The sequence below is a fragment of the Taudactylus pleione genome, unplaced genomic scaffold (genome assembly GCF_031769625.1).
Source record: "Taudactylus pleione unplaced genomic scaffold, aTauple2 ptg000283l, whole genome shotgun sequence".
Taxonomy (NCBI): domain Eukaryota; kingdom Metazoa; phylum Chordata; class Amphibia; order Anura; family Myobatrachidae; genus Taudactylus; species Taudactylus pleione.
The window spans coordinates 1,059,699-1,073,510 of record NW_028284685.1 but is presented as its reverse complement, the minus strand read 5'-3'; the positions used below and the strand labels follow the sequence as shown (position 1 = coordinate 1,073,510).

At 40.7% G+C, this 13,812-nt stretch overlaps 1 protein-coding gene across 3 annotated transcripts in view; it reads right to left on the bottom strand.

The window, feature by feature from the left end:
- The window catches only part of PLA2G4A (phospholipase A2 group IVA), a 270,597-nt gene that overhangs the window by 118,315 nt on the left and 138,470 nt on the right, over nucleotides 1-13,812 (bottom strand). For all 3 annotated transcript variants that reach the window (XM_088482227.1, XM_088482226.1, XM_088482229.1), the window contains one exon: nucleotides 1,808-1,922. In XM_088482227.1, the coding sequence (XP_088338353.1) occupies nucleotides 1,808-1,922 (115 nt within the window). The remainder of the gene's footprint in view (nucleotides 1-1,807; nucleotides 1,923-13,812) is intronic.

The window sequence follows — 13,812 nt, the reverse complement described above, 5'->3', positions numbered from 1 at the left end:
CTTTAACATTGCAAGACACCTTGCCAAGCAACCACTACGAAAGGATATGTCTACATAGTCTAATAAATTATTTATCAAAAACATTCTAAACAAATATTGTGAAATCGGTTTTGAAACCATTTTAATTTCACCATGGTTTTTCCCAGGTGTGTTGTATCTTGCATATAATGTGAGGGTTTTTAGTTCCAAAAAGTATTTTTAAATTTCCATACTACTATTGCTTAAATAGTGGGAGGGCACAAAATTGAATTGAATGGATGTGCAAATATAAAACCATTGCTATCTCAGGAATTCATCTATCATGTTTCTCATGCAAAGTAGGCTCACCAGTATTAGTATCATGCCAATATTGCTCATGAATTTGCATCATAAAACTGATCTCCGTAATGTCCCATTATGCTTGCAACACCTTCACTTCCCTTTTACATTATTACATTGTAATAAAATGTTATTCTTCTTGTCACGTACACACATGACTTGGATGCAGGTGCATAGGGTTCAAGTCTCTTTAATTCACCTTTCACAAAAGTAAAAATGCATGAACAGATATCAACAAATGAAACCTAAAATGAAATTTCCAAAAAAGCAACTGAGCTTCCGTACCAGAGAATTTGCTCTCTGCTAATGGGGAAAAACTAAACTAAACTTTTTATTTATGCAAATATTCTGCTCTTTTAAGTGCAGTGGGCACTTTTTGGACTTTGCAATTAAAATTTCAGGTCAGTTTAGTTTCTGTACAAATCGGAAAAATAAAAATATTAAATGTAATTTCTCTTAATTATTCATTTTGTGGGAAGCTTTCATGCATTTTACCTTGTAAGGTGCCACACTTTTCCGTATCTGCAGATTTTAGAACTAAATTTAATTTCACATTATCAGTCTCCACAAGCCTTTAATAGTACAATTACTAAATTTGGTTGTAATCCACTTATTGGTTAGAGCTGCAGACAGCATTAAATATAACAACTTTAATTATGGCCACATTGTATTTTTTACACAATGGTATTATGGTTTAGGCAGGATTGGTATTATAAGTGGTTAAAACATTTATTTATATATACAAAAGCAGTAATATATTCATCCTCACAGTAGATAAGTGCCTTAAGACTTCAATGGTCTATATAATCTATATAAATTGTCTATAATGTATGTATGGTGGTTGTTTTAAAACACTAATCAATTTCTAAACTTTCCAAGCACTATAATACTACTCTGTACTGTCATTCTATGGATCCTGTGGAGTAGCAGCACAAACAGACAGGTATTTTTCTAAGGGGTTGGGATCTTGAAAGTCAGAATACAGACAGTGGTATACCGACGGTTATAAACCAGACTGATATTGTTAAGTATTCCAACCCCAATACTAAAATTAATCCACCCCTCCCATAGCCTAAACCTAACCATCCCCTCCCACAGCCTAACCCTCCCCTTAGTGCGTTACCCTAACCCCAAACCTAACCCTAATACTTACCGTTGGAATCTGTCGGATTGCCACTGTAGTTATTGTGACCATCTGCATTCTGACTGTTGGAATCCTGACTACATCCCTTTTCTAAGATATTCAGTTAGTTATACAGTACCTTTAAGTGACCTAAAAAAAAAGTTGCTCTTGATAATGCAATATATATATTGTCTACAGTTTATATGTCTGCTTTGAAGTCATATTTCTGAATATTTCTCCCACCCCATTAAAGATACAAGGGGAGTGTTCTCTCAAATTTGCAACAGTTTTAATTGACTATTTCAAAAACCAACTTTCTAAGTATAATAGATATTTTCAAAATATGACTAGGTCCAAAAAGCTTACCAGCAAACATAAGCTCTGATACGTCTGGCTTGACATGAAGGCATGTGAACAATGGCATCGGGCACTGGCCATCACTTATTTTTTCCTGCATGCTACTTAATTTCTTGTTCATTCTCTGTTAAAAGAAAAAAAAAAGTCTACATTAAGTTTGGAATTAAAATTCAGTTCTGTACACCAAAAAAAATAAGGAAAAAACACACAAACATTTTGATTACACATACATCAATTTAAGAGAGAACAGAAAAAAGTTTCCAGATCGTCCAAGCCAAAGTGTCAATCTCTACACAACCTCAGGCATCTTATGGTAAGTGCACCTAGATTACTGTAATCATCCAGTAGTTTCAATGGTTGTGCCTTCCAAAGCCTGCATCCTATTCCAAACTGTCAAAGCTGCCTTTAACAAACGACATGCATTATTTTCTTCATTTATATGGCATTATGTATAATTAACATAATCTTAATACATAGCCTGGGAAATTTTAGCTCTCTTGTTGTGTACAGCTAGGAGAATAGTTATGCAGGTTTTACAAATAATCTATTTATACCTTCTTAAATTTTAGCAGTGTTTCCTCAGATGAAGGTGAATATCACACATCTATTGTAACCATAATTAAAAGACTAGCTGAGAATATTATATAATCCACTATGAATTTCAAATGTAAATGAATAGTGGGACAGGTCTATTGTCTGTGCCACTGCTGTATTGTGCCCGTGGACAAACAGAAGAGATGGCTAAGGGAGGCCACTTGGAAGTAATCGGTGATGTCACAAAGTATTCCCAACAACAAAACAATAACTTTCTACAGACTGTTACTTCAAGGAAAATCCAAGTGTATGCCCTGTTCATGCTGAAACCATAAACAATTAACGTATTTTACCATATCTTTGTCAATCTTAAGCATAATATGGAAGGGATATAGTGTCAGTTATGAGCTATCTGTGGGATGGGTATGTTGCAAATGGACTTTACAGGACAGATGGGCAAACTGTCACTCCTAACAAAAAGGGGACAATTTACTAAGATTTGAGTTTGGTCGAGTTAGCATTCTCGGGAGAGTTTCAACATTTTTTGCAACTCATACATTTACTAACATCAAACTCGGGAGAGAATTCGCATTTGCTACAGAACAACTCTGGAGAGTTAGCAACAACACTTCAATTCACCATCAGCCAAACTCATGAGCCATTTCCCTTGTAAAGATAGGATTCGGAAATTTACCAATAATCGAGTTTTATAGCACTCATGAGAACGGACAACACTCGTGTCCAAATTCGGTAAAACAATTCACCTGCCTGCGAGCTGCGAGTTCTGCAGAAACAAACACAGATCAGTGTATGTTTCTGCCTGTAAATAGCTCAAAAAGAGTTAAATGTAAAAAAAAAAATGGCATGGAGTTCCGAGCCAAAAAAAAAACCAGTCCTGGGCTCCTGAGCCAGTCCTGGTTCTAAAAATAGGGGGGACAAAATGTGTAGGGGTCCCCCATACTTTATAAACCAGTAGTGGGCTCTGTGAGCCGGTCCTGTTTTAAAAAAAAAATGGTGTGGGGGTCCCTGTATTTTTTAAAACCAGCACTGGGCTCAAACTAGCCATAGTGTAATGCCACAGCTAGGGGACCGTTTCACCGGGTCACATCAGCCAAAGTATTAACAACCCAAACTAGACAGCCCAGGCCGAGGAACCCTTGCGGAGTTGGGGAGCCCAAATAAATGGGTCCCCCCTCTCCTGAGCACCCCAGGCTTGGCCTGAAGCCTGGGTCTTTTTCCTGCACCCCTGGCTGGTGGGTGCAGGGGTAACAGTGTTAATAATAGATCTATTATATATTTTACAGTGGGACTACAGGTGCCAGCGTGCCTGCCCATTGGCACTTGTGGAACTACAAGTGCCAGCAGGGTCCCGGCACCCGTACCCCCACTGTAAGAAAAAAAAAAAGTAAAAAAAGACTGCACACACCGTAGAAAGTATCATTTTATTTCACACTAAACACATACATACTATACTCACCTTTTCCCAGGTGATTGGTCCCCTTATTCATGAGAAATCCAAGGTTATCCATTTAAAAATTTTTTTTAAATGCTAACCTACCTACTGGCGCATGTCGGTCCTCTTTTCCAGTAGAGACCCAGCCCGACAAAACAAAACAACAAATAACGCGACTCACGGACATTGAATTGATGTATGTGTTTCCACATAAATCTCTTCCCCGACAAATGACAGAGACCTCGTGGGTTACGTCAGTTGCTGGGCTGCCAGCCAATCAGAGGTCGCTCTAGAGTAGGCGGCCGCTCATTGGCTGTGAGCCGTGTGGCTGTTAACTGACAGCCATGCGACTCACAGCCAATCAGAGGCCGCTTACACGTGGCTCATAGCCAATCTGCTGCCACTTAATCTACAGTGGCCTCTGATTGGCTGGCGGCTCGGCAACTGACTTAACCCACGAGGTGCCGGGCAGAGATGTATATGGATCAATGTCTGTGTGTCGCTTTATATATATATTTTTTTGTCGGGCTGGGACTTTACTGTAGCAGGGGACCAACCAGCGCCAGGAGGTAGGCGAGTATTTTTTTTTTATGGATAACCTTGGGTATCTATTGGAGAAAAGGACCAATCATGGGGAGGTGAATATAGTATGTATGTGTTTAGTTTTTAATAAAATTGTACCTTCTACGGTGTGCGTGTACTGTCTGTACTATTTTTTTTTACAGTGGGGGCACGGGTGCCAGCCACCTGCTGGCACTTGTAGTTCCACGAGTATCAAAGGGCAGGCACCTGTAGTGCCACTGTAGAAAATCAATAGTATAGATCTATTATTAACACTGTTACCCTTGCATCCACCGGCCAGGGAAGTTCCCAGGCCTGGGGTGCTCAGGAGAGGGGGACCTTCGGTGTACACACAAAAATGTGCACAGCCATCCGTCATAAGGGAGAGGCCATGCGACATGCCCCCATTTCTTGTCACTCTGGGGGCATGTCCAGTGATCTGGGAGCTGCTGGGTTACCCCCAATCTAGCCGCTGAGTACTGTGACTCGCTCGGTGGAATGGATGCCGGGCACATGCACCCAGCATCCATTCACACTGACAACAGCGCTTGGGGGCAGCTCGGCATGTTCGTAAGTGCCAGGCACTGTTATGAATCATGGAGAATTCACGGGACGAAGGATTATCATTAAAGGTGTGAATCGATAGATAAGGAGGCTTTGAGAAGTCTATTGATAAAGAAGTTCGGAGGAGTCAATTAATAAAGAAGCTTTGAGGATTGATGCCCAAGTTGCAGCCTTGAGGACTGATATAAACTTGGCTGGTGGCAGCCTTGAAGGCCAATGTGTACTTGGCTGGTTGCAGCCTTGAGGGCTGATGTGTACTTGGCTGGATTCAGCCTTGAGGGCTGAGGTATACTTGGCTGGTAGCAGCTTTGAGGGCTGATGTGTATTTTGCAGCCTTGAGAGCTGAGGTACAGTGCATCCGCAAAGTATTCACAGTGCTTCACTTTTTCCACATTTTGTTATGTTACAACCTTAATCCAAAATGGAACAAATTAATTATTGTCCTCAACATTCTGCACACAATACCCCATAATGACAATGTGTAAAGTTTTTTTGAGATTTTTTGCAAATTTAATTTAAAGAAAAAAACAAAGAAATCACATGTACATAAGTATTCACAGCCTTTGCTCAATTTGATGCGTCTTTGGCAGCAATTACAGCCTCAAGTCTTTTGAATATGATGCCACAAGCTTGGCATACCTATCTTTGGGCAGTTTCGCCAATTCCTCTTTGCAGCACCTATCAAGCTCAAGTTGGATGGGAAGCGTCGGTGCACAGCCATTTTCAGATCTCTCAAGAGATGTTCAATCAGCTTCAAGTCTGGGCTCTGGCTTGGCCACTCAAGGACATTCACAGAGTTTTCCCGAAGCCACTCCTTTGATCTCTTGGCTGTGTGCTTAGGGTCGTTATCCTGCTGAAAGATGAACCATCGCCCCAGTCGGAGGTCAAGAGCACTCTGGAGCAGGTTTTCATCCAGGATGTCTCTGTACATTGCTGCATTCATCTTTCCCTCTATCCTGACTACTCTCCCAGTTTCTGCCACTGAAAAACATCCCCACAGCATGATGCTGCCACCACCATGCTTCACTGTAGGGATTGTATTGGCCTGGTGATGAGTGATGCCTGGTTTCCTCGAAACATAACGCCAGGCATTCACGCCAAAGAGTTCAATCCTTGTCTCATCACACCAGAGAATTTTGTTTCTCATGGTCAGAGTCCTTCAGGTGCATTTTGGCAAACTCCAGGCAGGCTGCCATGTGCTTTTTACTAAGGAGTGGCTTCCGTCTGGCCACTCTACCATACAGGCCTGATTGGTGGATTGCTGCAGAGATGGTTGTCTTTCTGGAAGGTTCTCCTCTCTCCACAGAGGAATGCTGCAGCTCTGACAGAGTGACCATCGTGTTCTTGGTCACCTCCCTGACTAGAGCCTTTGTCCCCTGATCGCTCAGTTTAGACGGCCGGCCAACTCTAGGAAGAGTCCTGGTGGTTCCGAACTTCTTCCATTTACGGATGATGGAGGCCACTGTGCTCATTGGGACCTTCAAAGCAGCAGATATTTTTCTGTACCCTTCCCCAGATTTGTGCCTCGAGACAATCCTGTCTCGGTGGTCTACAGACAATTCCTTGGACTTCATACTTTGTCTGTGCTCTGACATGCACTGTCAAGTGTGGGACCTTATATAGACAGGTGTATGCCTTTCAAAATCATGTCCAATCAACTGATTTTACCATAGGTGGACTCCAATTAAGCTGTACTTTAGGAACATTTCAAGGATGATCAGTGGAAAACAGGATGCACCGGAGCTCAATTTTGAGCTTCATGGCAAAGGCTGTGAATAGTTATGTACATGTGATTTCTTATTTTTTCTTTTTTATTATTAATTTGAAAAAAAAACTCTAAAAAACTTTTTACACGTTGTCATTATGGGGTATTGTGTGTAGAATTTTGATGACAAACATGATTTTATTCAGTTTTGGAATAAGGCTGTAATATAACAAAATGTGGAAAAAGTGAAGCACTGTGAATTTTTTCCGGATGCACTGTATACTTGGATGGTAGCAGACGTGAGGACTGATGTGTAGCAGGAAATCCACACAGATGCTGTAGTGTAGCAGAGACTGCTGTGATGTTAATAATAGGTAGTACACACAGACGCTGAAGTGCGGCAGAGACAGTTTGAGATACATGCTGGACACGAGGAGCTGGAACACACAGAAACATGAACTTACTCACAGGAACTGGAAGCTACATACTAAACGCTATAGCCGGCATCAGAGCAGAGAACCAGCGGGCTAAAAAAGGAACAAGATCCAATCGGTGAAGGTGACGGAGCAGTAGGAAAACTTCAAAGGGTAGCAGCGTGGCGTCCATGTCTCCTAGCAATGGGACTGAGAGAACTGCCCTGGGCACGGTTGTCCAACAAGACGCAGCATAATGATGATGGCTGAGAATGTGGAAACAGTGGGATGTGCAACTATACACATGAAGACATGTGCATAGTTCTATTAGAATATGGTTCCGAAATTGGTTGCAGCGGCCTGTCTAGACTTTTAGCCAAATTGCATGCCGCAACTTCTATTGTCTGTCTTTTTATGTAATCTGCCTTTTTGTACTCTGTTTATAATTTTTATATACTGAAACTGTTTGAAACTGCCATATCTTCTATGCCCCTTTTCATCATCAAATTGTCCTATTTGAGGCTGATACAGATTTGGACATATTATAGTCTATATTGGACACACTGATTTTTGGACTTAATTTTCCACAAAACAGTTTGTGTTTTTTCAAGTGTGCATTTATATATACTGTATATAGATTTTTTTAAGTTGTATTTTGTATACTGATTTGTACTTTGTATAATGTGTGTGTTAGGATCTGAGGGCCTGATTCAGAGACGGACGCTCTGAAAGAGCGCTCGCTCTGAATCAGGGCGTTTTTTTTTGGAGCGGCCTCCTGGCCGCTCGCATAGCTGTTGGCCACCCACAGCTATTGCGAGCGGCCAGGATGATGGTAGCGATGGTCAAGACCATCGCGACCATCGGGCTTGCGACGAAACCCTTGTGGTAGGGTCTTGTGGCTGCAAACCCCAGAGAGCTTCTGGCTCTAACAGAGCCAGAAGCTCTCCCACTGACATCACTGGTGATGTCAGTGGGGCCGCCCACAAACGGCAGGCGTTCGCATGGGAACGCCTCCGTTTGTGAAGCCACCCCCCCACCACGCCCACAAAATGGGGCGAGCTGTCGATCAACATCGACAGCCGCCCCTTTTGTAGTGAGCCACGGATAGTGCTTTTTGCACTCGCTCCGGGGCTCGCACGTGCTCACTGGGCCAACATCGACCCGCTTGCGAGCGGGTCTGCATCAGGCCCTGAGTTTGTTGTGGACCCGGTGTAGTAACAGGAGTAGACGCCTGAACAGATTTAAACTGAAAAGCTGTTTTTTTTTCAATGGGTGAACTTGAAGACATGTACACGGATAATATAAAATCCTGAATATAGATGGGGAGGTGATGACTACAAACTGAAGTGAAGTAAGAGTGGGTAATGTCCAGGTAGTGACAGAAATAATAAAAAAAAAAGTCTTTGTAAACCAAATGGTCACTGCGAGGCTGCAGACAGAATATCAGGTTACAAATTGATACCGGTGAGATGAAATCCAGAGAGGTTATGGAGTAGTTGAATAGTAGGAGCAGTGGGTTAACTGATGAGTAGTGGCGTCCCTCCCCGCGGTGTCAACCGGTGCGGGGAGGGACATTTTGAGCGTGGCGCAGCAGCGCGCACCCCCAAAAGTGGGCGTGGCCTCACGGGACGGGTGCATGGCCCGATCCCCCATGGTCCAATTCTTATTACTACTGAGGGAGGGGGTGTGCAGGGGGTGCTGACTGCTTGTGTGGCAGTGCCGGCTCCCTCACACTGTCAGGAGCCGGGTGCTGCACTTGATACTACAGTGCAGCACCCGGCTCCTGTCACTGTGGGGGAGTGTCAGTCTGCACCTTGGTGTCACCCCCCGCACCCTCCTTGTGATGCCACTGACTAGTACTGAGATGACTAAGTGTAGAAACTGGATTAGCTGCAGAGAGCTAGGTAAGTGGAGGCAGTGTAGGTACAGGGTTAACTGCACACTCAGGTCATTTGGCAGGGAGAGGGTTAATAGTAGGTGCAGGATGGTTCCAGCATTAGACTGGGATTCAGCAAGAGCACAGGCGAGCATGGAACAGACAGGTCTCAGGAGCACAGGAACTCTCTCACAGCATGCGGTGTGAAACACGTTGCACTGGCAACTATCTCCCTTAAGTACTCAGTGCAGGATCGTGAATGGTCGGAGAGTGCATGTGACACGCCAGGATTGGAGCAGCTAAGTCACATTACCAGAAGCAAGATGGCTGCGCCCATACCAGAACGGAATGGAAACACCACCAGGCTTACCCCAGCCAGAATGACACAGTGCCTGCGGAACACCTCGCACAGCACCTACCACTAGGACCACTCCACAGTGCCCTCACAGGTAATACCCGTCGTCCCCTATGCCGGTAAACCCTGGTCGTGACAGTGTGTCCCCCATTATTTTAATTATCTTACTAATAACAGTTATTTTTTTATTTAATAATTATACACAGAATCAGTGCCCCCAACAAAGAGTCTTATTTTTCCTCCTTACTCTAAATAGTATATCTCTCTGACTCTGGGGAGCTCCGCCAACATTTTTCAGATGTGTCAATTGTTTGGAAATTACTTCTTATAAGTTGGTCTTTGATACTAATTTTCTTGTCCCTGTACTAATTGTGTAATATAGGGGACATTTTCTTTATCCTGTGTGAACTCTGAAGGTGTTTTTTGGACAGATTTTGACCCCACATCTGCTAGTTATTGGTAATCACTACCTGGCCATGACCATTAATTTCAATTGAAAAAAAATTTAAGAATTTGATGCTCGAAGTAAAGATAGCACTAATGTATTTGAGGAAATAATTAATTAATATGGTGGTTCAAATGTAACAGCAGGTTGTACTTTGGAGGCAAAAGTTTTAAATGGAAACATTTGAATGCATGGAATGGGAACAAAATTGACATTAGTTGGTCTGACAAGCTTGCTGAAGCCCAGTGTTCTCATGGATTGATTGACCTTTAAAGGTTTTCCATCTGTCTCTCCCTTCATAAAAACTTAGGTCAGAAAGGCATGGCTTCAAACCCTTCATATTAGACTGGATTTATTTGGAGCTCCCAAAACTTGCCTTACAGTTTACACTGTACGATGTTCCCCAGCCCATACTCAAGTACACCATCTAATTGTTCTTTAGAGTTGTGGTATATCTTCATACAGACATACATTTTCTCAAACTCTGCCTAGGGCCCACCAAATACTAGAATTAGGACCTTTATTCATAGTTTGGCTTGAATCGATCAGCTATTGGGACATCTTCTTGGCTAATGATCCTGAGAAATGTTTAATATTTGAGAAACCCTTTGCTTGTCGACTTCTCATATGCCCTGACCAAGATAATATCAACAATATTCCTATATTCAAAGGCCTCTTGCGTGAAACACTCATATTAAGTCTAGCACCAGGGATTCATCTATAATATAGGCCATAGGTTGAGGGCCATGGAAGACAGTTTTGAATTATTTCAATATCGCCCTAACTAGTGATCAATCACAAATCTACTGGATCACTGTTGTGAACAATATATAAAAATTAAAAGATGCCTCGTGTAATACAGTGTGAGTGGATAAAAGAACTGAAGACCTGCCCTCAGATATGTGCAGCACCTCTAGTCAAGGCTATAAAGTAAACATTGCAACAAAAAGATGAGCACTATAATGTATGTAATATATGACGTGACAAGAGAATCGTATGAAACATATCAGTTAAAATGTTGCACTTGATTGCAACAGAAATTATCAAAATGTTTAAAATCCTTTATGAAATGATTGAGCCTGGGTAAAAGGCAGGTTTTGTAAACTATTATTTTGTACAAAACCTTTATTGTTTTGTATAAAAATGGCATATAGCTGGTTATTAAAAAAAGAATCATATGGTTTTCAAAGTGGTGGTTACAATGTATTTGTAGTGTAATTTTGTAGCAATTATTAATATGTAACAAGGTAAAATGATTGTAAATTTAATGTCATAATAAAAATAAAATTTTTCTATATTCAGTGCTATGCTTCTTTTATTCCAGAAATGCATATTTATTTCTAATGTTATGTAGCTTGCAGTTATTTCTTGCTTGATATTTTTAGCTTTTTATATATTATTTTTGTTTTTTCAGGTATGATTGATTTTAAATTCTTCATCTAACTTACATGCTAATGTTTGTGTATAATTTGTTTAAATACTTTGTTGTTGCTGTTGAACTGGGTGATGAAGACTGTCTTTATTTCTTCATTCTGTTCTCATTGTACTGAATAAGTTCCTTTCTTTTACCTTCTGAAAATTTTCTCTCAGGACATCTTTCTGATATCCTTTATCCATACTTTTTTATGTCAGGTCTTCACTTTGTTCTTTGAATACTGCAATATCCAAACAGTTTATATTTAATCTTTTGTATTGGCCACCTGGGATATTTGTTATACATTAATTTGTGATAATTACTGTTTGCCAGTAACATGGTTTTGCAGTCAACCTCCTTTATATGGGTTTTTATTTTGCCTTCTTCAATACACATTTTCCAAGTCCAGAAAAAAACACACCATTGTATTGCTTGTTGTTGTGGTAAACTCTAAATTCATATGATTGTTATTCATGTACAGTATTTGATGAATTATTATAGATTCTCTTCTGGTCTGTCCCACATTAACAGTATATTGTCTATACAGCAGTACCAATAGTTGACATATTCTTTAAACAACTTGTTGCTGCACATTGTGTCACATTTTCTTGTCACATCATATATTCCATACATTAGAACGCTCGTCTTCTTATTACAATACAATGTGACTGCCAAGCTTGTACAGATGTGTACTTTTATACTGTGGCTCAAGTCTCCCCAAATAGCCCCCTCTCAGTGCACCAGTTCCCGTGTGACTTAGCTAAGCTGAACGTCTTTTTCACAATGTGAATCTTACTCGCATAATTAAAACAACTGGAAGTAACATAACTACATTGTTAACGTACAGTACACTGATCACTGGGGCTTGTGGCATTTGTACATCTGGGTGCAATTGAGTTTGAACTTGTGTAGAAAAGGCTCGGATACAGGCAGCGGTGGCTTTTACTTATACCAAGTACTGTTGTGTTTTATCTGCGACTTTGTACATCTGTTATACCAATTCCTGTGCAGTTCACTGGCTGCTGTCTCAGCCAATGAATGCTTCCCCATAGACTTCAATATGGAATGACCGTCAGTGACCCGGTCATTTCGCGTAACAAAGTGTGCAATGTACAGCGTGTGTACGTCTTGGTTTGGTATTTAATTTTTGGGGTTTTATGAAGACCATAGATGCCTACATGGACCGAAAAGGATCTGATCCATGGGTTAGTGAGTATGGATTTATTTACTTATATATTACAAAAAATAATAAATGACCTTCCACATTTGGTGTGTGTTTTCCATCATAATATTATTATTTGGTTGAGCCTCAGAATCGGGACCCAATTTTTCTTTAGGGGCCCCAACTCTTCAAGGATTTCCAGCCCTGAGCTAACCAATTCGGGAAGGTTTTACATATGGCAGGGGACTCCATGTCCCTGCTATAGTGTAAGCCCCCCCAGCTGGTTACACCTGGTGCTGGTTACTAGTAAAAATGGGGGTCCCACGCCATTTGTTTCCCTAATTTTCCAGTACCAGAACTAGTTTAAATTGAATGTCAGACTTCCTTGTGTTTTATGACTTACTTTTGATACCTTAGTGACAAAATATTTTTTCTGAAAAAGGTAAACACTTCTGGTCTCTTAAATGATCAATAAATGGCTGACCTCACTCACTTCAATGAGATCAGATAATAATCCACCACCCACATCCCCGTGTTGGGTTTAGGGAAAACCTATTACAACATTCTTGGAGCATGCAGAGTCCTGTATGGTTTCGTATTAAACGTCCCTATTTTTACTCTCCCTTTCACCCCCTTCACTCCTTGAACCTTCAATTGTCTCCCTATTCCTCAGTGACCAGGGTTATATAATTTTCATTGTTTCTCTACTCTTTCACTATGTTTCTCTGATCTAGATTAAGCCTGGCGAAAGCTAATTCCTTATTTTGTAGATGGTTTCCAGGGGTCTCACAGTTTTCCTTGATAATCAAGGAAGGAAAAAAAAAAAAAAAAACACTCTCCGGCGCTAATTAGACTCACATGAGTATATATACACAAATAGAAAAAATGTTGTGTCCTTCAGATGAATATATTAATTAATACAGCAGCAAGAGACTGATTATAAGCTTGTGATTGCTCAAACACCTAGAGAACAGAAATAAAGATAGAAGTATATCTGCGCTTATCCTAATAATATTGTGAGATGGCAGAAAATACTTATGTCAAATACACATTATTAATAAAAATTCCACAAATAAAAATATTTTAGAACATCTGTTAAATAAAATTGGCTTTATATAAAAAAACAGTTAATAAAAAACCTTGAATTAATGAGTGTTTCAACACTAAATGTTTGCTGATCTCCGAATGTCAATAATGTTCTATATGTTGCATATACTTAGCTCTACATATACATCAAATGAGCCTGAAGTAATGAATAGTTCAATAAGAATTATTCACGGACATCCTGAGAATGATGATGTTTAGTGGAGATATTGCTGGTGCTTAATTAATTCCATAGATTTTCCACTTTAGACCATAAATACTAATCAGGTTTGAACAGTCTGTTTATATACACCACTGTTAATCACAGTAATATTTATACTTCTTAGCTCTTTTGCTGGACAAAATAATGGATAGCTACCCAGTCACTTGTGCTCACGGTATACATCACAATAAGGGGGAGGGGTCCTTATGGTTCCTATGCTCAGGAC